The sequence below is a fragment of the Diceros bicornis genome, chromosome 8 (genome assembly GCF_020826845.1).
Source record: "Diceros bicornis minor isolate mBicDic1 chromosome 8, mDicBic1.mat.cur, whole genome shotgun sequence".
In the NCBI taxonomy this organism is placed as follows: domain Eukaryota; kingdom Metazoa; phylum Chordata; class Mammalia; order Perissodactyla; family Rhinocerotidae; genus Diceros; species Diceros bicornis.
This window is the reverse complement of record NC_080747.1, coordinates 14,289,448-14,313,166: the sequence shown is the minus strand read 5'-3', so window position 1 is coordinate 14,313,166 and position 23,719 is coordinate 14,289,448. Positions and strand designations below refer to the sequence as shown.

At 34.7% G+C, this 23,719-nt stretch overlaps 1 protein-coding gene across 17 annotated transcripts in view; it reads left to right on the top strand.

Annotated features, from left to right (window-relative positions):
* The window catches only part of LCORL (ligand dependent nuclear receptor corepressor like), a 158,072-nt gene that overhangs the window by 26,937 nt on the left and 107,416 nt on the right, over nt 1–23,719 (top strand). For all 17 annotated transcript variants that reach the window (XR_009220937.1, XR_009220942.1, XR_009220938.1 and 14 more), the window contains exon 2: nt 15,074–15,139. Coding sequence is in view for 12 of the 17 variants with exons in the window: in XM_058546795.1 (XP_058402778.1) it covers nt 15,074–15,139 (66 nt within the window). In the remaining 5 variants the exon portion in view is untranslated. The remainder of the gene's footprint in view (nt 1–15,073; nt 15,140–23,719) is intronic.

The window sequence follows — 23,719 nt, the reverse complement described above, 5'->3', positions numbered from 1 at the left end:
AAGGTGGGTTTTTTGTTTTGGTTTTTGTTTGTTTTGGGGTTTGTTAATCTATCCAGCAATATGAGGCTATGATGGGATGGGTTTAGATGCCAAATATTAGAATGCCACTTTATGGCTATGGGAACAATAGATTTCCTGATATTTCTGATTTCAAATTTGAAAGGTGTAACCACCAGAACCCCAGTTTTTTGAACTCAGTTGAGTTTAGCTACACTTGGAGTTGGAAAGTCTTCATTGATATAGCTTAGATACTTAAATTGTGTGGTAAAATACATGCAGCAGGCATTTAAAGACAAACAGATATTAATGAAGAATGGTTTAATTAGGGGTACTTTCTTAGAAGACCCAGGATTTGAGTTAGGCAAAAGAAAGGATGGAGAAGAACAAGAAATAGAGGCCTGCAGAGGCAAAGAAAAAGGAATGAACAGAGTGTTTTTGAAATAGAGTTGAGACAGGGTAAGAACACCTCACTAGAGTAGAGGTTTGACTAGCCGTGAAAGAGGTCTGGCTAGGTAAAGTAGAGTAACTTAAGTTATTTTATTAATCTTTCACTTTTTAAAATAGTATTTATTCTGATTTTCCTCTGATTTCTACCTATACATATATAAATTGATTTCACCAGGGAAAGAATTAGGGTCATGTGATGAAATCTTACATAAAATCTCACATACATATGAACATATCACATTGTCCTTATATTTGCCTTCTCATCCTGTTAGTCTTAAAAGCTTGTATTGTTTAAGATAGTTTTTCTATGTGTACTTTGTGCCATGCTTTTGCTTTTAAATCATTGTTTTATCCCAAAACTAAGTTACCTTTCCACATTCACTAGTGACTTTGACAGCTAATTTTCAGTCATCCATCTTTACTCTAAACCCTGACATCATTCATGGTTGACGTTATTGTTCTTAAGGATAACCTGTCAAGCTGTCTAGCCTCACAGTTCATTTAGTTCTCGATAATGACCTTCACTTTTCTCTGCTTCAGAAACCATCTCTTATGCCATACTTAAAAAAATGTTTTTGGGGAGGTTTATTAAGGTATAATTTACAAAGTACAGGTCTGTGAGTTTTGACATACAGACAGTTGGATAACCAACTCCTCAACAATCAAGATATAGAAAAGTTCCATCATCCCTAAAAGTTCTTTTGTGCTCCTTGGTAGTCATCTCCTTATCTACACCCAGGTACTAGCAACCGTTGATCTGTTCTTTGATTCTATAGTTTTGCTTTTTCCAGAGGGTCATATTAGTGGTATCATACAGTATGTGCTTTTGAGTCTGGCTTTCTTCACTTAACAGTATGCATTTGGGATATATCTGTGTTGTTGCATGTATCAGTAATTTGTTCCTTTTGCTGCATAGTATTCTATTGTCCCACAGTTTGTTTATCCATTCAACTGTTGAAGGACATTGGGTTGTTTCCAGTTTTGGGTAATTGTGAATGAAACTCTGTAAACACTTGTTTACAGGCTTTTGCATAAATACAGTTTTCATTTCTGTTGGATAAATATCTAGGAGTGGGATTGTTGGATCATGTGGTAGTGTATGTTTAACTTAGTAGAAATTGTCAAACTGTTTTCCAAAGTTGTGTCCATTTTGCATTCCTAGCAGCAATTTATGAGAAATCCAGTTGCTGTGCATCCTTACCAGCATGTGGTATTAGCAGTTTCTTTTTAGCCATTCTAATAGGTGTGTAATGATGTTTCATTGGAGTTTCATTGCATGTATCATTATACATGATGTTGAGCACTTTTTCATGTGCTTATTGCCATCTGTCTGTTTTTGGTGATGTCTGTTCAAATTTTCCCAATTCCCTTTATATTTGTCACATTTGTGAAGATTTTTAGTGCAGCTCTGTTTGTAATAACTAAGAAAGTGAGAAGTCACACAGCTCTCAATAGAGAAATGGATGAATGTATTTATGTAAAGGAACTCTATTATAGTCAACTGAATGAACTAGGAATTTTGATCTTTGATAAGGGTGATCTAAGTAATCTAGATTAGGGGCTGGCCCCATGGTGTAGCGGCTAAGTGGGCGCACTCCACTGCTGGCGGCCCGGATTCGGATCCCGGGTGTGCATCGACGCCCCGCTTGTCAGGCCGTGCTGTGGCGGCATCCCACAGAAAGTGGAGGAAAATTAGCTGGATGTTAGCTCAGGGCTGATCTTCCTCACACACACACACACACACACACAAAATAAGTAATCTAGATTAATCCTTCTGCTGAAAACAATGAACAATGCTGGATTTAAAAAATAATTAAAAAGAGCTGAAAAGACAGTTGGGAATACCCAGGCTAATGTTAGAGGTAAGTAGAAAATAAGAGGTAAAAATCTGCGTAAGCCTGAAGTCTTTTGTTAATACCATATATTTCTGCTGTTCTGGCTGACTAGGCAAGAGAATTCCAGCCCTAGGCCTTGTCCAAGTTAGAGATTCTTATAGGAGATCTTCTCCAAATTAAGCTGGGACTTCAGAGGGCCATGCCTTCACGATAAAAGCAACTAGACCTAAATCATCCTTCCTCCCTGCAGTCCCAGGAAGTTGCTTGATGATCAGAGCAGGAAAAGGAAAAAGTAAAGGGAGAAAAATATCTGAGATTGGACTTGTCACAGACTGGCCCTCTAGCAGATCCATACCTTGAGTCAATCAAGGAACCTCAGGCCATGAAATTGGTTTGAAATGTTGCTATAGTCTGAATGTTTGTGTCCCCCCAAAATTCGTATGTTGGGAACCTAATGCTCAAAGTGATGGTATTAGGAGGTAGCGCCTTTAGGAGGATGATCAGGTCTTGAGGGTGGAGTCCTTATGAATGCAATTAGGACCGTTATAAAAGAGGCCCCAGAGAGCTAGCTCACCCCTTCCGTTGTGTGAGGACATAGGGAGAAGTTGGCATTCTATAACCCAGAAGAAATACTTCACCAGAATCTGACCAGGCTGGCACCTAATTTTGTACTTCCAGCCTCCAGAGCTGTAAGAAATAAATGTTTGTTGTTTATAAGCCACACAGCCTCTGGTATTTTGTTATAGCACCCAAATGGACTAAGACGAGTATGTATTCGTTTCCTATTGCTATTGTAACAAATAGACGGAGATTCAGTGGTTTAAGACAACATTGATTTATTATCTTATAGTTCTGGAGATCAGAAGTCTGAAATGGGCCTCCGTGAGCTAAAATCATGTTGTTGGCAGGGCTGTGTTCCTGTGTGAAGGCTCTAGGGCAGAATGCATTTTCTTGCATTTTCCAGGTTTCAGAAACTGCCAGCATTCCATGGCTTATGGACATCTTCCATCTTCAAAGCCAGCAATGACCAGTTGAGGCTTTCTCATGATGCCATCTCTCGTTCTGACTCTTCTGCCTCTTTCTTCCCAACTTAAAGATCCTGTGATTATATTGGGTCCACTAGGATAATCTTATTTTAAAGTTAGCTGATTAGCAACCTTAATTCCATCTGCAACATTAATTCCTTCTTGCCATGTGACATAATTTATTCATGGGTACTGGATATTGGAACATGGACATCTCTGTGGGGCTGTTCATTCTTCTACCTGCCACAAGATGATTTCTAACTGATAGTGCCCTTAGGTGCCTTCTGGAAGCAAATGATAAGTATCTCTGGGAGACAACACATCCATCCTAGGCCTTAGGGAATTTTTAATCTTTTGAGGGCAGAAGCTAGTAAGTACTGAATTAAGTGCACAAAGAAACAAGGCAAGGTGAGCAAGAACCATCAGACAGTAGAGCAGACCTGTACAATATAAGATATTGGAATGATCAGATACTGATTTTTAAAATGACTGTGCTTACCCTATTTAAAGAAATGACAGACCTAAATATCTACAAGGAATGGGGAGCTATTGAAAAGATGTTAAATATTTGAAAAAGAACATAAAACTTGTATAAATAAAATTACTAAAATTAGCAAGTCAGAGGATGAACTTCCACCTCTGACCATGAGGAAGTGAAGAGAGTTTGGGCTTATTCTGAGTTGTAGACAGCTAGGAAACTGGACTGTATATTTAAAAGAAATTTGTTTTAGACATTGGAAAACAGGCAGCAGAGGACTGTGGCCCCTTAGAAAAAGTAAACTAATGATACAGGCTCTATGATTACTGTAGCTTTTTGCCTGGAGGTAATTTCAAGACTGTAGCACTGGCAGGATGGACCCAAAAAGAGCCCGGTAGTCTTACTGACTTGAGAAGACAGAGATCAGCATTCACGGTGTTTTAAGTGGCTGAAATTCGTGGGGACATAGTACCAGAAAGGAGGGAGCTACACAGAGAAAGAGCTCAAGAAACCAACATGGCGTGCCGTTGAATCTTTGGCTGAAAACCAGTCCATGCATATGTAGGATGATATTCTACAAGGCCTGATAAATAGCTCCTTTAGGAGAGAGTTGAGCTATAATCCAAACAGTTATCACAACTCACACATGGCTAGGAATCATTCAGGTTCCCACCAACTAGAGTAAGAGCAGTCATGGATTACAAGGAGGTATTCAGTGGAGATCCAAGAAAGCTAAACTTGGTAGTAAAGAGGCTTTTCTGCTTCTGCTCTAAAAACCTCAAGATGATCTTCAAGTAACTTGACTTTCTGAATAAACAAAGTATGCCACTCTTTAAAGGCAAAAAAAAATCCAGCACTCAACAATGTAAAATTCATAATGTCTGGCATCGAAATAAAATTACTAGACATGCAAAAAAGCAGGAAAATGGAGCTCATAATCAGGAGAAGTATCAGTCAGTAGAATTAGAACCAGAAATAATAAATAATAGAATTAGCAGATAAGGATGTTAAAACTATTAAAATTTGCTCAGTATACTCAGGGACTAAAAGGATAACATGAACATAATAAAGAGGGAAATGGAGAATAGAAAAAGGAAACAAATGGTTCATCAAATGGTGCTGGATCAAATAGATGTCATTATAGAAAAAAATAACATCAACCCTAACACACTATTCACAAAAAATAATCAAAATGGACCATAGACCTAAATGTAAAACTTAAATCTCTAAAACTTTTAAGAGAAAAACTTTGCAGTCTTAGGGTAGAGAAAAGTTTCTTAGAGCACGAAAAGAAAAACCATAAAGGAAAAAAAAATGAAGAAATTGCTCTTCATCAAAATTAACTTTTGTTTTTTGGAAGATGCTATTAAGAAAACAAAAAGGCAGAGCATGGATTGGGAGGAAATAGTCACAACATATTTATGATATAAAAGAATTGTATCCACAATATATTGAAAAATAAACCAAAAAAGCTCTTACAACTCAACGATGAGGTCAAACAACCCAATTAAAAATTGTACAAAAGATTTGAATAGACAGAGAAATATGTATACAAAAGACAGTAAGCACATGAAAAGATGATCAGTATCACTCATCATCAGGGAAATGCATATTAAAACCACATGAGATATGATGACATTAGAAAGGTTTTTTAGCCATTAGAATGGTAAGAAAAAAGAAAAAATAAACAAAAGAAAAAAACACAATTAATTGACCATACCAAGTGGTGTTTGAGGTGCAAAGCCACTGTACCTTTCGTACATGACTGGCAAGAATATAAAAATGATACAATAACTTTTGAAAACAGTTTGATTTATTAAAAAGCTAAATATAAACCTACCATAAAACCCAGCCATTTCACTGTTAATTATTTACACAAGAAAAATGAAAACATGTATCCATCAACATGTGGATGGATAAAAAATTGTAGTGTATCCATACAGTGGAATATACTGGGAAATAAAATAATGATACAGGCAATAGTATAGATGAATCTCAGAATCATTCTGCTCAGTGACAAAGGTCAGGCAAAAATAAAAAAAAGTCTGTACTGTAAGATTCTTTCATGAAATTCTAGAAACTGTAAACTAATTGATCATGACGAAAAGTATATTAGTGTTTGCCTAGAGTTGTGAGTGGAGGAAGAGAATTAAAAATGAGCATGAGGATACTTTGGGAGTGTTGGAAATGTTTGTTATCTTGATTATGGTGTTGGTTTTATGGGTGTACACATATGTAAAAACTTCCCAGATTGTATATTTTAAACTTGTATAGTTTCTTAACTGCAAACTAGGCACTGCAAAAGAAAAGGTCAGTCAGTTTGAAAAATAGCGACAGAAACTACCCAAAATGAAGAACAGATAGGAAAAAAACTGGAGAGAAAAGTAAACAGAGCCTCAGTGACCTATGGAACAATATCAAGCAGCCTAACAATATATAATTGGAATCCCAGAACAAAAAGAGGCCACAGAAAAAATATTCGGAGAAGTAATGCCCAAAATTGTTTGGAATTTGATGAAAACTATAACTGTACGCAAATCCACGTAGCTCAACTTATCCCAAGCAGAGTACAAACAAAGTCATCCAAGGCACGTAATTATCAAATTGGTGAAAATCAGTGATAAAGAGAAAATCTTAAAAGCAGCCAGAGAAAGACACAGTATGTGCAGGGGAACAAAGATAAGAAAGAATTGCTGACATGTCAGCAACTTTGCAAACCATTAGACAATGGAAGAACATCTTTAAAGTGCTGGGATCAAAAGCTGTCAACCTAGAATTCTATACCCAACCAAATGTTTTTAAAAAATGAAGACAGAATAACTTTTTTTTCCAGAAAAAGAGTAGTTGAAAGAATTTATTGCTAGCAAACTTGCAGTACAAGAAATATTGAAGGAAATTCTTTAGGCATAAGATCTACACAAAGGGTAAAAAAAAAAAGACAGAAATTATAGATACGTGGATAAATGTAAGAGACTTTCTCTTGTTTTAATTTCTTTAAAATAATTGATCTTTTAAAGTAAAAGTAATGCATTATGAGATTTTTAACAGATGGGGATATAAAAGGTGTAACTGTGGCATAGAGGATGGACATGGAGTATGGATATATACTGCTTCTAACATTGTATATTGTCATGCTATAATATTTGAAGGTAGACTGAAAAGTTAAAATGAACATTGTAAACCCTGTAGCAACCACTAAAAAACTAAAACAAAGAGGTATAGCTAGTAAGCTAATAGTGGCAGTAAAATAGAATAATGAAAAATTCTTATTTAACCCAAAAGAATATTGTGGGAGGTAAAAGTAGGGGGAAGGAACATATAACAGATGAGACAAATGGATAACAAATAACAAGATGGTGGATATAAACCCAACCCTATCAATAATTACGTTAAATATTAATGGTCTAAACACTTCAATTAAAAAGCAGAGATTCACAGACTGGGTAAAAATGCAAGATTCAACTGTGTTTTGTCCACAAGAAACTCAATGTAAATATAAAGACATAGATTAAAAGGTAAAGGATGGATAAAGATGTATAACAAAAATGATAATGATAAGAAAGTTGGTGTACCTGATACAACATGAGACACAGTAGACTTTAGACCAAGGAATAGGACTTGAGAACAAGGATAGAAAGGAGTGTTTTTTAACGAAGATCAGATCAGTTCACAAAGAAGACATAGCAATATAAAATATATATGCATCTGCTAATAGAGCTTCAAAATACATGAAGCAAAACCTGACAGAACTCCAAGGAGGACAGAAAATCAATAGAAGTAGAGAAGACTTAACACAATCAGTAAACTAGGCTTAATTGACGTTTATAGTACACTCTGCCCAATAACTACAGATGCACATTCTTTTCAAGTGTACATGGACTATTCACCAGCATGATAAATCATAGGTTACCTGAAAATCAAATCTCAATAAGTTTAAAATGATTGTAATCTTACAGAGTATGTTTTATGATCACAAGGAATTCGATCAATTCAGTAACAGAAAGATTTATGGAAAATGCCAGTATATTTGGAAATTAAACAACACATTTATAACCTATGCCTAAAACAAGACATCATAAGGGAAATTACACATATTTTTAATGAAATGAAAAGACAGTTTATCAGAACTTATGAGATGGAACTGAAGTAGTGAATAGAGAGAAATTTGTAGCTTTAAGTCCTTTTATTAGAGAAGAGCAAAGGTTGCAAATAAGTGATCTAAGCTTCCACCTTAAAAACGTAGAAAAATAAGTGCAAATGAAACAAAAAATGATTAGAAGGAAGGATAATAAAAGGGCAGAAATCAAACACATAGAAAATGGATAGACAATAACAAAAATCATTGAAACCACAAGTTGTATTTTGAAAAGATCGATAAAATTGCTAAAATTTTGGCTAGATGGATCAATGCAAAAAAGAAAGGAGACACTTAAACCAATATCGGGAATGAAAGAGGGATATCACTGCAGCTTCTATAGACATTAAAAGGATAATAAGAATATCTTTTGAACAACTTTATGCAAATAAATACTATAACTTACAAGATACAAGTGCTGAAACTGACTCAATTAAGAAATAGAAATCTGAATAGTTTTCTATTGATTTAAAAAACTAGATTCATATTTAAAACCTTACCATCAAGAAAACTCCAGGTCTCATTTATAGTTAATGAATAAATATTACAATACACAAACTCAGAAAATAAAGAAGGATGGCTCACTTCCCAGTTTGCTTTATGAGGCCAGCATTACCCTGTTACCATAACAAAATAGACATTTCAATAAAAAGGATGCTCAGAATCATTAGTCATTAAGAAATTGCAAGTTATAATCACTATGAGATACCTGTACACATTCATTAGAGTGGCTAGAGTTAAAAAGATTGATGATGCCATGTGTTGGTAAGGCTGTGGTGCAACTGGATCTCTCATATATTACTGGTGGGGATGTAAGAGTACAGCCGTTTGTAAAACAACTTTTCAGTTTCTTAAAATATTAACAACAAACCAGAACAACCTTACCACTCAACCCAGCAGTAACACTCATAGATATTTATTCAAGAGAATTATAATGATAACATATATTCACAAAGACTTATACATGCATGTACATAGCAGCTTTATTTATAACAGTCACACATTTTAAACAACCCAAATGTCCATCAACATGAGAATTAAACAATTTGCCATATATCTGTTTAAAGGAATACGCCTCAGCGATTAAAAGGAAAGTGGTATTGATACATGCAACAATATGGATGAATCTCAAAGACAGTTTGCAGAGCAATGGAAGTTGAACACAAATGAGTATGTGCTCTGTGATTCTATTTATATGCAACTCTAGAAAAGACAAGCCTAATTTATAATGACAGAAAGTATGTTAGTGTTTCCTTGGGCTTTGGGATGTTCCAGGTGATTTACTCAAAATGGCATAAGGGTACCATTTGACTTGATGGAAATATTCTGTCTTGATTATGTTCTTGGTTAAATGAAAGTATGCCCTTGTCAAAATTTATTGAACTTTATCCTTAAAATGGGTACATTGGATTGTATGAAAATTATCTCTCTATAAAGTTGACTTTGAAGAAAATCAGAGGATGTGTTTGTCAGCTGATTGCACAATTGAGGGAGTTCGTGAAGTGGAATATATATAGTAGAAGAAATTAACCAAAATGCAGTAAGAAAAGAGGAAGATGTAAAATACAGAAGAGAGAGTGCGATATGAAGTATATAGTGAGAAGAACTTTGATACTTTTGATTGGAGTCTTACGAAGAGTATTATCAGCAACAGATGTTCACTAAAGAAGGTACTTGAGGCAGAAGGAAAGTATTCCTAGATAGATGCCCTGAGATATAATAAGTAATGAAGAACAAAGACAGTGGTAAATACGTGTGCAAACATAAAAAAACATGTTTAGTGAAGTACACAGAACAGTAATGTAATTAGGAAGGAGGTCTGAGTTCTGAAAGGGTGAGTAAAAATTTTGATTAACTTTCGACCTAAATCCTAACTTCTGGGTTAACCTCAAAAAGAAGAGAAATAGAGGGCATAATTTTCATACTGAGAGGAACAAAATGAAATGATAAATATTTAGTTCCAAAGTTTGCAAGAAAGGAGAGAAATAGGACTGTAGATAGAACCTTGATACAAATAGAACAAAAGTAGGTAAGGAATGTAAACCCAAATATATTGATAACTCTTTTTAAAAAGTTAAATTACTAAATTCTGACAAAATGTCAGAGTGTTTTAAAAAAGAAATTCCACGTTATTTAATAATACAGAAAAGTTGTAAAGAAGTCATTGAAAAAGACATATCATGGAAACAGTAACAAAAAAGTGTTTTGTAGCTGTTCTTTTGGTGTTCTGGTCACGAATTTCAACTTGTGGAGAAGGGGGACTACCTGTACAGCACCAAGCTATTCTCAGTTACCAGCATAATGTCCAAGAATTTAACTCAGTTCTGACACTCTACCTGGAGAAAGCATCAGATTCCACAGGTTAAGGATTCAGTCCTACAAGACTCTCCCCCTCCCCCTCCTTCAGATGCCAGTCATAAACCCAGGTTATCACCTGTGCTTCTGACCAACCAGCTGTAAAATTAGAGGTTCCCACAACCCCCTCCTTTGGTTCGATTAATTGACTAGAGTGGCTCACAGAGCTCAGAGAAGCTTTTTACTTTCTAGATCCCTGGTTTGTTATAAAAGGATATAACTCAGGAACAACCAGATGGAAGAGGTGCATAGAGCAGGATCAGGGAAAGGGCACATAGCTTCCCTGCCCTCTCCAAGCAGGCCGCTCTCCCAGCACTTGCACATGTTCACCAACCCAAAAGCTCTCCAAACCCAATCCTTTTGGACTTTTATGGAGACTTCATTACATAGGCATGCTTGATTAAAACTTTGGCAGTTGATTCGACATCCAGCCCCTCTCCCCTCCCTGGAGGTAAGGGGGGAGACTGAAAGTTCCAACCCTTTAATCTCATGGTTGGTTCCCCTGGCAACCAGCCCCCATCCTAAGGTGCAGTCCAAAAGTCACCTCATTAACGTAACAAAAGACACCTTCATCGCTCTCATCGCTCAGGAAATTGCAAGAGTTTTAAGAGCTCTGTGCCAGAAATGGAAGAAAACCAAATATATATTGTTGTAAGTCATAGTATCAAAGCTGTATAATATTAGACCAGACAGTCTAATGCAAAAATCATTGCTAGAAATATAGAGTTACTTCATAATTATATAAAGTTCTATTCACCAGGAAGATATACCAATTATAAAAATTATAAGCACTTAATAATATAGCCTCAAAAACATATAAAGCAAAAATGCAAAAGAAATAAAAAAGAGAAATAGACAAAGTCACAATTTTATAGAAGATTTTACATACTTTTCTCAACAATTGTTAGAACAAGCAGACATAAAAAAACAAAGATGAGGAAGGATTATTTAAAGAGCACAATTAACACGTTAGCCTAATGAACAAATATAGAATGCTGCATCCAGTAATCTTAGAGTACATATTCTTTTCAAGCATATATAGAGAATTTTCAAAAATTGCCTGTATCAACCATAAAAACAGTCTCAGAAAATTTCAAAGGATTGAAGTTATATTGGGCATTTTCTTTGACTACAATGTAATTAAACTGGAAATCTATTAAAAGGGTAGACTATCCCTGTATATTTGGAAATTGAGAAATACGCTTCTAAAGCTGTTACCGGCACTGGTCAGATCGGTGCAGGGGGGGGTCCCAGGTTCTTGGTCCACAGACACAAAAGAATTTGAAAGCGCACACACAAAGGGAAAGTACACCCCCAAGGGGAGAGGGCGGGCAGGCTGAAGGGGGAGCAACTGCACGAAAGTTGTGGTGATCAGTCGCTTTGGAAGGTCAGGTCCTGGGGGTGAGTGAGAGTCTTGGAACGTGTGCCAATAGGAGTATTGTCTCCACCCCCATGTCGGGAGGGGGAGATTTCTTCCTTAAGTAGGTATCTCCGGAACTGTTATGGCGGTGATCCCCCACAAGGGGGGTCAAAACCGCAGTGCAGATGAGGGTATAATAAGGCTGGGGGCTACTCTTGGTCAGGGTTGGGGGGAGTGCTGCACTTCTGAAGAGCCGCCTCCTGGTACTTAGGATGCTGCACCTAGTGGAGTGACCTTGGTGTCAGTTGGGGGGAGTGCTGCACATCCGAAGAGCCACTGCCCAGCAATTAGGTGGCTGCACCTGGCGGAGTAACCCTGCTCCCAGCTCATATCTAGCTTCCTGCATATCTCAAGACCACGAATCCAAAAAAAAAGTTGTAATGGAAATTAGGAAATATTCTGACTGAATGATAAAAAAAAATGACATATCCAAAGTTGTTGAATGTGGCTTAAAGAAGTACTTAGATGGAAATTGATAGCTTTAAATGCATATGTTAGAAAAGAAGAAAGGCTGAAAGTTAATGAACTAAACATCCATTTCAGGAAGTTAACATAAGAGCAAAATAAACTCAAAACAGAGGGCAAGAAGAAATAAAAGCAGGAGCAGAATTTAATGGATAAGAAAACAACCATACAGTAGAGAAAATCAAGGGATCAAAAAAAGTTATTTTTAAATGTGAAAAAAAGAGAGAAACTTCTAATGAGCTTGAAAAGAAAGTATAAGTAACCGAAGTAGGGAATGAAAAGCAAAAAGGACATGACTGCTGATTGACATTAGATAGGTAAAAGCATACAATAAAACATTTTATGCAAATAAATTAGAAAATATAGTTGAAATGGGTGAGTTCCCAGAAAACTATAACTAACATAAGAAATTGAATACCCTGAATAGTCCTATGACAGTTAAATAAATTTGATCAGTAATAAAACTTCAGAAAATCTTTATTCCCTGTTGGCATCCCTGGCGTGTTCTACTAAATATTCAAGCAAGTCATCCTACATTTCCTAATTTTTTCCCAGAGAGTAGAAAAAGAAAGAACATTGCCACTCATTTTATGAGGGTAGCATAACATTGATATCAAAACTTGACAAATACAAAGGAAATTTTCAGACCAGTCTCAGTGGTGAACATAGATGCAGAAATTTTAAAGGAACTGTGAGGACAGGAAACCCAGCAAAAATGCTTAATGAAAATGTTGGGTTTTCCCAGGAATGGAAGAAGGTTGGTTTAACATTGAGTGTAATTCACCATATTAAGAGATTTAAGAAAGAAAAATGACATGATCATTTCAATAGATTCAAAATAAGTTTGATAAAATTCAACATCCATTCATGGTAGGAAAAACCCCCTAGCAAACTAGACATAGAAGGAACTTCCTTAATGTGATTAGTGGTATTTATTTTTAAAAATATGGCAAACATTGTATTTAATGATGAAACTTTGAATGCTTCCACATTTATATTGGGTGTACGTCAAGGATGCCCGTTGTCACCACTAATTTTCAATATCATAATGGAAGTCCTAGCCAAGGCAGTAAGACAAGAACAGGAAAAGGAAAGCAATGAGGATTGGAAAGGAAAAAAAACAAAACTGCCATTATCTAGAGGTGATATATTTGTGTATGTAGAACATCTCCAGATAAATTATTGTATGTAGAGAGTTTAGCAATGTTGCCAGATACAAAGTCAATATACAAACATCAGTGTGTTTCTGTAAACCTACAAGAAACAAAACTTTTAACTAAAGATACCATTTATGATAACTAACACTATGCAGTGTGAATAAATCTTAACAGGCTATATGTAAGACCTTGGTCTTATCTAGTGATGAATTGAGAAAGCCAGTAGAACAAAAGTATAGGTCTGTTTTTGCTTTCTTCTTTTCAGGCTTAAATCTAGGAAATGTGCATTGTTTAAATTCAATAGGCTTATATAGGGAGAGGCTATATATTTTGTCCAATATACCACAGAATAACATCCTAAAATAATTATTTGTGATATTATTTTTGGAGCACATTGATCACAGCAAAATAGAATTAGAATATCTTAGTAATAGAGAGTTTGGGTTCATTCAGTCTGAGTCTTTACCCAATATGAAAGTCTTTTCTCTAGCATTCTTTTTTTTTGTGAGGAAGATCAGCTCTGAGCTGACATCCATGCCAATCCTCCTCTTTTTGCTGAGGAAGATTGGCCCTGGGCTAACATCCGTGCCCATCTTCGTCTACTTTATATGGGATGCTGCCACATCATCGCCTGACAAGCAGTGCTTTGGTGTGCGCCCGGGATCCGAAGCCAGGCTGCTAGCAGCGGAGTGCGTGCACTTGACCGCTAAGCCACGGGACGGCCCCTCTTTAGCATTCTTGAAAGCGCGCTCAGTTGGTAGTTCATTCACTTTTCTGCCTGAAATTTCCACTCATGGGAACTAGTACTACAGCATTTCACAAAGATTTTATTAAGTACATATTTACCAAGTACCATGATAACTACCTTACTTTGTCAAATCTAAGACATCATAAGTTGTAAGATGAATCATTTCTTCTTGTTTTACTAAATGAAAACATTTTGCTACTTTATGAGTATGATACACTATTGATTTTGATATGTATCTTGATTTCAGAGATGTTAAAATGTTTTTTAAAAGCCTCTTATGATTTATGAAATATTTTTGTAGATGTATTTCTACTATTTTACAATTTAGGAATACCACTGAAAAAATCTACTTTATCTTTCATTTTTCAGATCTGTCATGCTACATTTAGTTTTTTTTCCTCCCGATTTAAACATCCCTAAATTAGTTCCTTTTCTTGGTTTCCCACTTATTTCACTATCCTAGTCATTTTCCTTTGGATGCCTTATAGTTTATCAATAAGTTACTTAAAATTGAATATGATACAGACTTCAAAAAGAAAACTGTAAAATCTTTAAATTAGTATATCCAGAAAGTAGAGCACTCTATAAATTCATGAACTAGAGTTTTATTAACCTGACAAAATTTTCAATAATTTTTTCCCTTAAAACAAGGAAGTCCCTAGCCATGAACAAATTGTTGTGTTTTAATTTTTACAAGTGGGTTTAAATTTTATACTTCGTATTTTTCACAGCAAGAATTTTTTAACCCATACTATTTTAACCTGGTAATGTTTCTAAATGACAAAGGTGTTTACTTGTTTTAGTACTGAATATTTACATTTGAATTTTTTCTTTACAATCATGTAATTTCTGATAGTTATTGTGTGACTGTTTACTGTGTTGTATATTGACACCTCAAAGTATGTTAAATTTATAATTTTCTCATTCATATAGAGTTCATAATTTTTGATTATTGTAAAATTAAGCTTTTCCAGTGGTTAATATACTTTTCTCTTTTTAATAACACAGGTTTTGAGAGTATTTTAGAAGGGCTTTATGGACCACGGCTACGAAGAGACCTCAGTTTATTTGAAGGTAATGTTTTTTTTTTAATTTTATTTTAAAATTTAAACTGTCCCATTTAACAAATGAAAAATGGTTGTTCTGCACTAACTTTATATTAAACATGAATTTGTGATCTTGTTTAATTAGAAAATATTTTTAAATGAATAAATAAAATCCAAATATTATTCCTGTTATTACATAATGTTATTATAATCTTTAAAATAAATTTTAGTATACTGATCAAGGTAGAAAATGAAGTTTGTTTTTGGCTCAATGGTGAAATTTGGTTTTTGTTATTTTATATATTACATGCCTTGACTTATTCTTAAAGAGGATTTAAAGGGGTTCAATTAAATAAGTATCTCCTGTTGCTCATGATACAAGCAGCCTAGAACTCAGATTGTCACTCTGAAAAATCCTGTCATGTGCATTCACAGTTTTATATCTGTGTATAATACTGTTGTTTATTATAGCTTCCTCTTCTAAACGCTCTAGCATAAATACTGGTGGAAGATTTTGATCTGTGATGTAATTGCCGTGATACCATAGTTGAGTTGTTTTATTGCTTGCTTTGGAAATGTAGAACACTAAGAACGTTTTTGTAGACATCTGAAATTTTATAGTACAATTCATTTACAAAATGGGTAGAGCTAGTATAGATTTTCTATTTTGATTGAATTATTTCTGAATCTTGTATTTGGTCAATTTTAATATGCTAACTCTGTTACCTACTACTCTACTCTGATACGTTCCATTCTAGTAAGACCCAACGTGTCTCTAAAGGTCCTTCTCTCTTCTGTAAAAATAAGTCTTTTTGAGTTGAGGGAGTGATAGTGATGGTGGGAGTAGTCAGAAGTTTTCTACTCTTTCTTTATTAATGTTGAGCAGGATAATTGAGTTATAAATCATAGAGCTGAAAGTATCTATGAAAGATCATTTGTCCCAGCTACCCATCTTCAATAAGATGAATGATATCCATGCAGAACATGACTTTAAGGATGGAGACTACAAATGTGCCTGTTCTAGTGTTTTATCATTCTTATGGCTAAGATCTTTCTCTTACATGTCTTAACTTTAATCATTTCTCAGTTATCATAGTTTAACACTGAAGTAAATATTTTTACCTGATATATTTATAGGCAATACTGGCTAATTGTAATTTCACCTATTTTTCTGAGCTTACAAAAGAAAAATCTAAAGAAACAAGAATTTAGCTTATGCTTGATTTTTCTTCAGCCTTCCATTCTTAACCAGCTGTCCTCATTCATATATCAGAAGTCAGCATTATACTTAACTGCCTTCTCATAACCCAAGTTGCAACTTGTGACTCGATCTCTTCCCCTGCTTTCATTTATTTATTTATATAGTTATGTATGTCTATATGTATATATTTATGTTCCCTCAGAAATTAGTTGTTTATAATTATACTAAGGGCAGAATGTTCTAAGGAAATAAATGCTTGTATTTTATTTTTAGACTAGTATACAAGTAGCACATGTTCATTGTAGGAAATTTAAAAATACATATAAACCAGAAAGAAAAAAATTACCCCTGGTCCCATGACCCACAGATAACTGCTGTTAACATTTTTATATAAATGTCAAATGTGTTTGTATGTATTTATTCTGTTATTAAAGTAGTATATACTATATGTACAGTATAGTTTTTGTGCCTACTGTGTGTTTGTTCACTAGTATATCATTAGGGTATATAAAGTTCTGGATCATCATTCTTTTTTTTTTGTGAGGAAGACCAGCCCTGAGCTAACATCCGATGCCAATACTCCTCTTTTTTTTTTTGGTGAGGAAGACTGGCCCTGGGCTAACATCCATGCCCATTTTCCTCTACTTTATATGGGATGCTGCCACAGCATGGCTCAGCAAGCAGTGCGTTGGTGCGTGCCCGGGATCTGAACCAGAAAACCCTGGGCTACCGCAGTGGAGCATGTACACTTAACCGCTTGTGCCACCAGGCTGGCCCCTGGATCATCATTCTTAATGGCTGCACAATATTTCATTGTGGATCTCTTATAATTAATTTAACTAATTAATTAATTTAATACTCCATTGCTGTTTATCTTATTCCATTTATTCTTTTAATTCAGATAGATCTTGTAGTTTATGTCCTCTTTTGTACTTTTTTGGGGGATGCGGGAGTTATAAAATTAGCTAAGCTTGGAAACTGAGTCTTTTTCTCAAACATAGGCACATCTTTGCTTCATTGGCCTCTTTTACCCCAGATATTTTCACTTTTCTCTAGATTTCTTAGGTAAATTCTTCCACCTTTTTCTTGCTTTTTTGAATTTAAAAAAGCTTCTAATCAAAGTTATAGGTTTAAGAATGATGATAGTATAGTAATAAATTGGTATGTATACAAGGATGAAGACAGCCATATGTTTTGAAAGAATATTAAACCAGTGCTGTCAAAGTGGAGAGCCTTTTGAAAAGGCATGTAGAAGCTATCCATTATAGATATCTCCAGCTTCTTTCTTATCCTCTTTTAGGTAAGTGTCCTTCTTTTTTGTTACCATTGTTAAAAGTGGTTTAATGTATAGATGCTAGGACTACAAGTGTAGGTATTTTTCCCTATACAAATTTGTATGCAAGAATTAAATAGATTAGTGTATGTTTTTAGATAAATCATTGGAAATCTGAACCCTTTTATTTGCTCTCCAAAACTCAAGAACCAAATAAGTCGGATAGCAAAGGGTCTTGTATATTACTCTAAATTATTTTTTATTATAAAATTAAATGCATAGTATTTTGACTACATTTATGTTAAATAGACTTGTTTCAGTTTGCAAACCTGCTACTGTTTCTGTGGAAAAATATATTCTAAATTTCATACTGCTACCCTGAAAATCGACTTTGGTACACAGTAGGTTTTTAAGTTTAAAGACTTTTGTATCATATATGTTAGTGTTTTGAGAGGGTTGTATTTTAATTCTTGAGTTCGATTCAGAACCACCTCCAGATTGAATGGTTTTGAAAGAAGCTTTTGAGTGCTGCTAATTTTTAATTTGTTGGAAACAAAACAGAAGTCCTAGCTTTTTATCTTCTTTGATCTGTTCTCGGGACTTTTTGTCCTTTTGAGGAAAATATTTTTGAGGAAACTATTATTTCTTTTTGGAGTGAAGTCTCCAGAGAAGCTTTGAATGTCATAAACTTCGAACTTTTATGCATTCCTAGAAAAGTTCCCTGTACTCTATGCCTGTTTCCTTCTCCATCTCCGCAAAACTCACTTTTTCTGCTGTCACAAGACTATTAAGCAAAAAGTCACTCTTGTTTTCTTCTTGAGTCATTCCTTTCTCATGTCTTATATTGGGAGCCAGTTTCTTTCATCCATAGGATCATCTGATTTACTTGCCTTGTCTATGAATATTTACAAAAATATGAAAAGAGTGCAGTAGGTCTGTGTAAACTGGCTGATAGATCCTTATTGGTTTTTCTTTAGGCATGTCTACATTTCAAAGGGAGATTATATCAGAGTTCTGCAAGCTTTAGCATGCGGGCCGAATCCAGCTCGGTGACTGTTTTTGGATGGCCTGTGAGCTAAGAATGGTTTTTACATTTTTAAATAGTTGGAAAAAATCAAAAGATTAATATTTGGTGACATGTGAAAATTATATGAAGTTTAAATTTAATTGTCCAGTTAATAAAGTTTTGTTGGAAACAGCCCCTCATTTGTTGACTTATTGTCTATGGCTGCTTTTGTATTACAGCAGTAGAATTGAATGATCGTGACAGAGACCGCATGGCCTGCGGAACCTAAAATATTTACTATCTGGCTGTTTGTAGAAAAGGTTTGCTAACCCCAGACTTATACCACTGACTGAAATTTAATATTTTTGGCTTAATATGCTTTTTTCCAACTGTTAACACTATGATGATGGAGACAACTACTTTTTAATAAGATTTATTAGATGAAATATTTTGAATACTTATTTTGTGTCATGTACTGTGATTAGCGATGAGGAAAGAAAAACGAGTAAGTAGGATCTCTTCCTACTAGGAAACTCATGGCCTAGTATTAACTAACTCAAAAGTCTAGTTTTCTAATATGAATTGATGATTATTTATATTAAAACCATAGAACCTAATACTATTTTATAGTTATATAAAATTATGTTAGCTTTTATCAGTGTGTACACAAAGATTTATCCAAGTATGTTCATCATGGTGTTAATAATACTAAGATTGGAGAAACAGGCTAAATATCCAACAATAGGATACTGATTAAATAAATTATAGATTATATTTATCTATTAAAAATTGGTTTAGGAGTATATTTGAGCATGGGAAATATTTGTGATAAATAAGCATGTGCATAACATTATCCTAATTTTTTAAATTAATAGTATTCTTTAGAGCAGTTTTAAATTTACAGAAAAATGGAGTAGAAGGTAAGAGTTCCTATATACTCCCTTTTTCTCCCTCGTTTACCTGCCCCTATGTTAACATCTTTTGTTGCTGTGGTACATCTGCTATAATTGACGAACCAATATTGATACATTAACTATAGCGCATAGTTTACGTTAGGTTCATTCTTTGTGTGTTGTACAGTTATGAGTTTTGCCAAGTGCACAATGTCATGTCTCCACCATTACAGTATCATACTCAGTTTTACTGCCCTAAAAATCCCCTATATTCCACGTTTTCAACCTTCTCCCCTGTCTCCAACTGATGTCAAACACTGATCTGTTTACTGTCTCTATAGTTTTTTCTTCTCCAGAATTTCATATAATTGGAATCATACAGTATGTAACCTTTTCAGACTCACTTCTTTCACTAAGCAGTATTCATTTAAGATTCCTCTAAGTCTTTTCATGGCTTCCAGACACATTTCTTTTTATTGTTGAATAATACTGCCTTATTTGTTTGTACCACAGTTCACTTATGCATCCATCTATTTGAAAGACACTTTGGTCACTTCCAAGTTTTGACAGTTATGAATAACGCTGCTGTAAACATTTGTGTGCAACTTTTTGCATTGACATATTTTTTCAACTCATTTGGGTGAATACCTTGGAGCACCATTGCTAGATCATACGGGAAGACTGTTTAGCTTTGTAAGAAACTGCCAGACTATCTTCAAAAGTGCCTATACTACAGTAGTCCCCCCTTATCCATGGGAGATACATTCCAGGATCCCCAGTGGATGCCTGAAACCATGGATAGTAGCAAGCCCTATATATACTATGTTTTTTCCTATACATACATACTTATGATAAAGTTTAATTTATAAATTTGGCAAAATTAATTTGTAAATTAGTAAGAGATTAACAATAACTAGTAAAATAGAACAATTATAACAATATACTGTAATAAAAGTTATGTGAATGTGGTCTCTCTCTCAAAATATACTTATTGTACTGTACTCACCCCCCCCTTCTTCTTGTGATGATGTGAGATGATAAATGCCTGTGTGATGAGATGAAGTAAAGTGAATGACATAGGTATTGTGACATAATATTAGGCTACTATTTACTTTCTGACAGTATGTCAGAAGGAGGATCATCTGCTTCTGGACCCTGGTTGACCACAGGTGGCTGAAGGTTTGGAAGGCGAAACCACAGATAAGGGGGGATTACTGTATTTTGCATTCCCACAAGCATTGCATTTAAGTTCCTGTTGCTCCACAACCTCGCCAGCTTTTGATGTTGTCAGCGTTTTGGACTTTAACCGTTGTAATAGGTAGATAGTGGTATCTCATTGTCTTAATTTGCAGTTCTTTAATAACATATGATATTGAGTATCTTTTCATATACTTATTTACTATCTGCAGATCTTCTTGGGTGAAGTGTGTATTAAGGCAGGTTTTGGTATTTGGATAATGATGGAATCATAGAATGAGTGAGGAAATATTTCCTCTGCTTCTGTTTCCTGGAACAGATTGTAGAGAAACCGCCTGGGCTGGTGCTTGCTGTTTTGAAAAGTTATTAATTATTGATTGAATTTCTTTAATAAATATAGGCCTATCAAGGTTATCTATTTTTTCTTGTGTGAGATTTGGTAGATTGTGTCTTTCAAGGAATTCATCCATTTCATCTACAGTTAAATTTGTGGGCAACTAATGTTGTTCATAATATTCTTTTATTATCTTTTTAATGTTCAAAGGATCAGTAGTGATGGCCCATCTTTCATTTCTGATATTAGAAATTTATATTTTCTCTCTTTTTTTCTGGTTGGCCTGGCTAGAGGTTTATCAATTTTATTGATCTTTTAAGAATCAGCTCATCCTAATTTTTAAAAAGGCATAGAATATAAACTGGAAGGATGTAGTGCAAAATGTTAATCATTATCTCTGGATGATGCGATTACAAATGGTTTTTCTTTTTTCCTTTGTACTTTTCTGTGTAGTTAATATGTAGTTTCATAGTGAAAAATTATTTTTTAATTACATTGCCCACTCTTCACTATCTTGTCTCAAAATAACATAGTTATAGCCACTTTTTTATGACCTTCATGAACAATCTGGTTCTTTATTCTTTCACTTTTCATTGGGCTTTGTCTTTGGGAGCTCCACATTTATTTCCTATTGTTAAAGGGTATTGAAGAGAATAAAAACAATCAAAAGGGGGCCAGCCCAGTGGTGTAGCGGTTAAGTTCGCACACTCTGCTTCAGCACCCTAGGGTTCACCGGTTCGGATCCTGGGCGCGGACCTACCCACTGCTCATTAAACCATGCTGAGGCGGCGTCCCACGTAGAGCAACTAGAAGGATGTGCAACTATGACATATAACTATCTACTGGGGCTTTGGAGAGAAAAAGGGAAAAAAGGAGGGATATTGGCAACAGATGTTAGCTCTCGGCCAGTCTTCCTCAAAAAAAAAATAAAAACCTCTCATTAAAAACAATCAAAAGAAGTGTGACTGTTTAGAAGAAAATGAAAGTAACATCTATTGGACTTGTTAGATGTTTTGCATATATTTTTATTTAATTTTTACTACAGCCTTAAGATACAGTTATTATTATCCTCATTTTACATATGAGGAAATTGAAGTTCAGAGTAGTTTACTTGCTCAAGGCGACATCTAGTATGTGGAAAGCCTGTGGTTCAGTACCAAAGCTCTCTAGTTTCAAAGTCTGTTATTTTTCTAAGATAGGTTAGGTAAAATAATTGGAGCCAGACTTTGACCACAAGAATGTATATCCATAGTGGAAAGGTTGATCTTTGATAGTCATTTACTATCAGTTTCATGATGACATTGCCTTTCACTAATAATGCTATTTCTATGAGGTACATAATCTGACCCTTTTTGAGCTTATACTCATGTTTTAAAATTTCAAAGTGAGAGAACTTATTTTAGAGAGGAATATCTGATTCAAAATGTTGTAGTATTTATTTAATTTTTATGACATGAGAAGATAACCTGGACAGAGGGAGAAATCTTGCCTAGAGTTGATTTTTAAAAATCTGTTTTCCCATATGTAAAAAATGTATCCCACTGTCATTTCTTTGGGGTCAAAATAAAAAATTGCCTTACAAAGAGTGATTATTAAGTATTTGTAAGTGAAATTATAGATTTTTGAACCTACCAAAATTTAATGGCATTTATATAATCATTGATTATTGACTGCCATTTATTTAACTATGTAGGCATTTATTTTAATTAGCATTTCCTTAAAGAACTTCTCCTAAAATAACTAAAATAAGTGATGATAATCTCAACATGCCAAATTTTATCTTATAATTAGTACTTGTTTTAATTAATTCAATTATTATCCCTTGAGTCAACATATCACTGAAACTTCATGGAATGTTACAACCGTTTTTTAAAAATACCCCTTTTCCAGGCCTACCAGCTATTTTTCAAAAATCCCAATGCTAGATTCCTTACATATTCCCTATTCATGAAGTCATAATAAAAAAGCAGTAAGATTTCCTTGACCTATCAAAATTATGTTATGTTTGGCATATGGGTCAAGTTTTTGCTACAGGCTTGCTGCTTAACAAACAGCTCCTAAATCTAGTGCTTGCTTATGGGTGATCTGATTTGCTGGACTCCAGGCTGTGGATGGGGATCACATCTTCTCATGACTCCTGGTCCCAGACTGAAGGAGTAATGGCTATATGGGGCAAGTTCTTCCCATGTTGGATAGTGGAAGCTCAAGAGAAGTGGAGGAACTTGCCATGCCTTTTAAAGCCTCAGCTTGGAATTGTATACTGTCATTTCTCCCATATTCATTCCATGGTCAGCGAGCTCTACCTCCCTAGTAAGAGATACTGCACGACCCTGCATTCAGGAGTGTGAATGTATGCTTATGTTCTAGTGATGGAGTGAAAGGTTGAAATAAATATAAACCTACATAGCTACAATTCTAGGTTTTTAATTGGATAGATTGCTTAAACTTTTTGTTTTGTCAGGTTGTTCACAGAAAGTGATAAGTTTTCCTCAGCAAATATTAAATTAAAATTATCCATCTTCTGCAGACGAACCTTGTTAAATACATGTGTGATGGTACAGAACTTAAAAAATAATGACCGATGATTCTACTTTGTTAGTAATTAGCCTTTGCATGGTATTTTATAGTCTATAAAGTATTTTTACATTTTTTCATTTGATCCACAAATAAGTTAGGTGATGGGATCCTTATTTTACAGATGAGG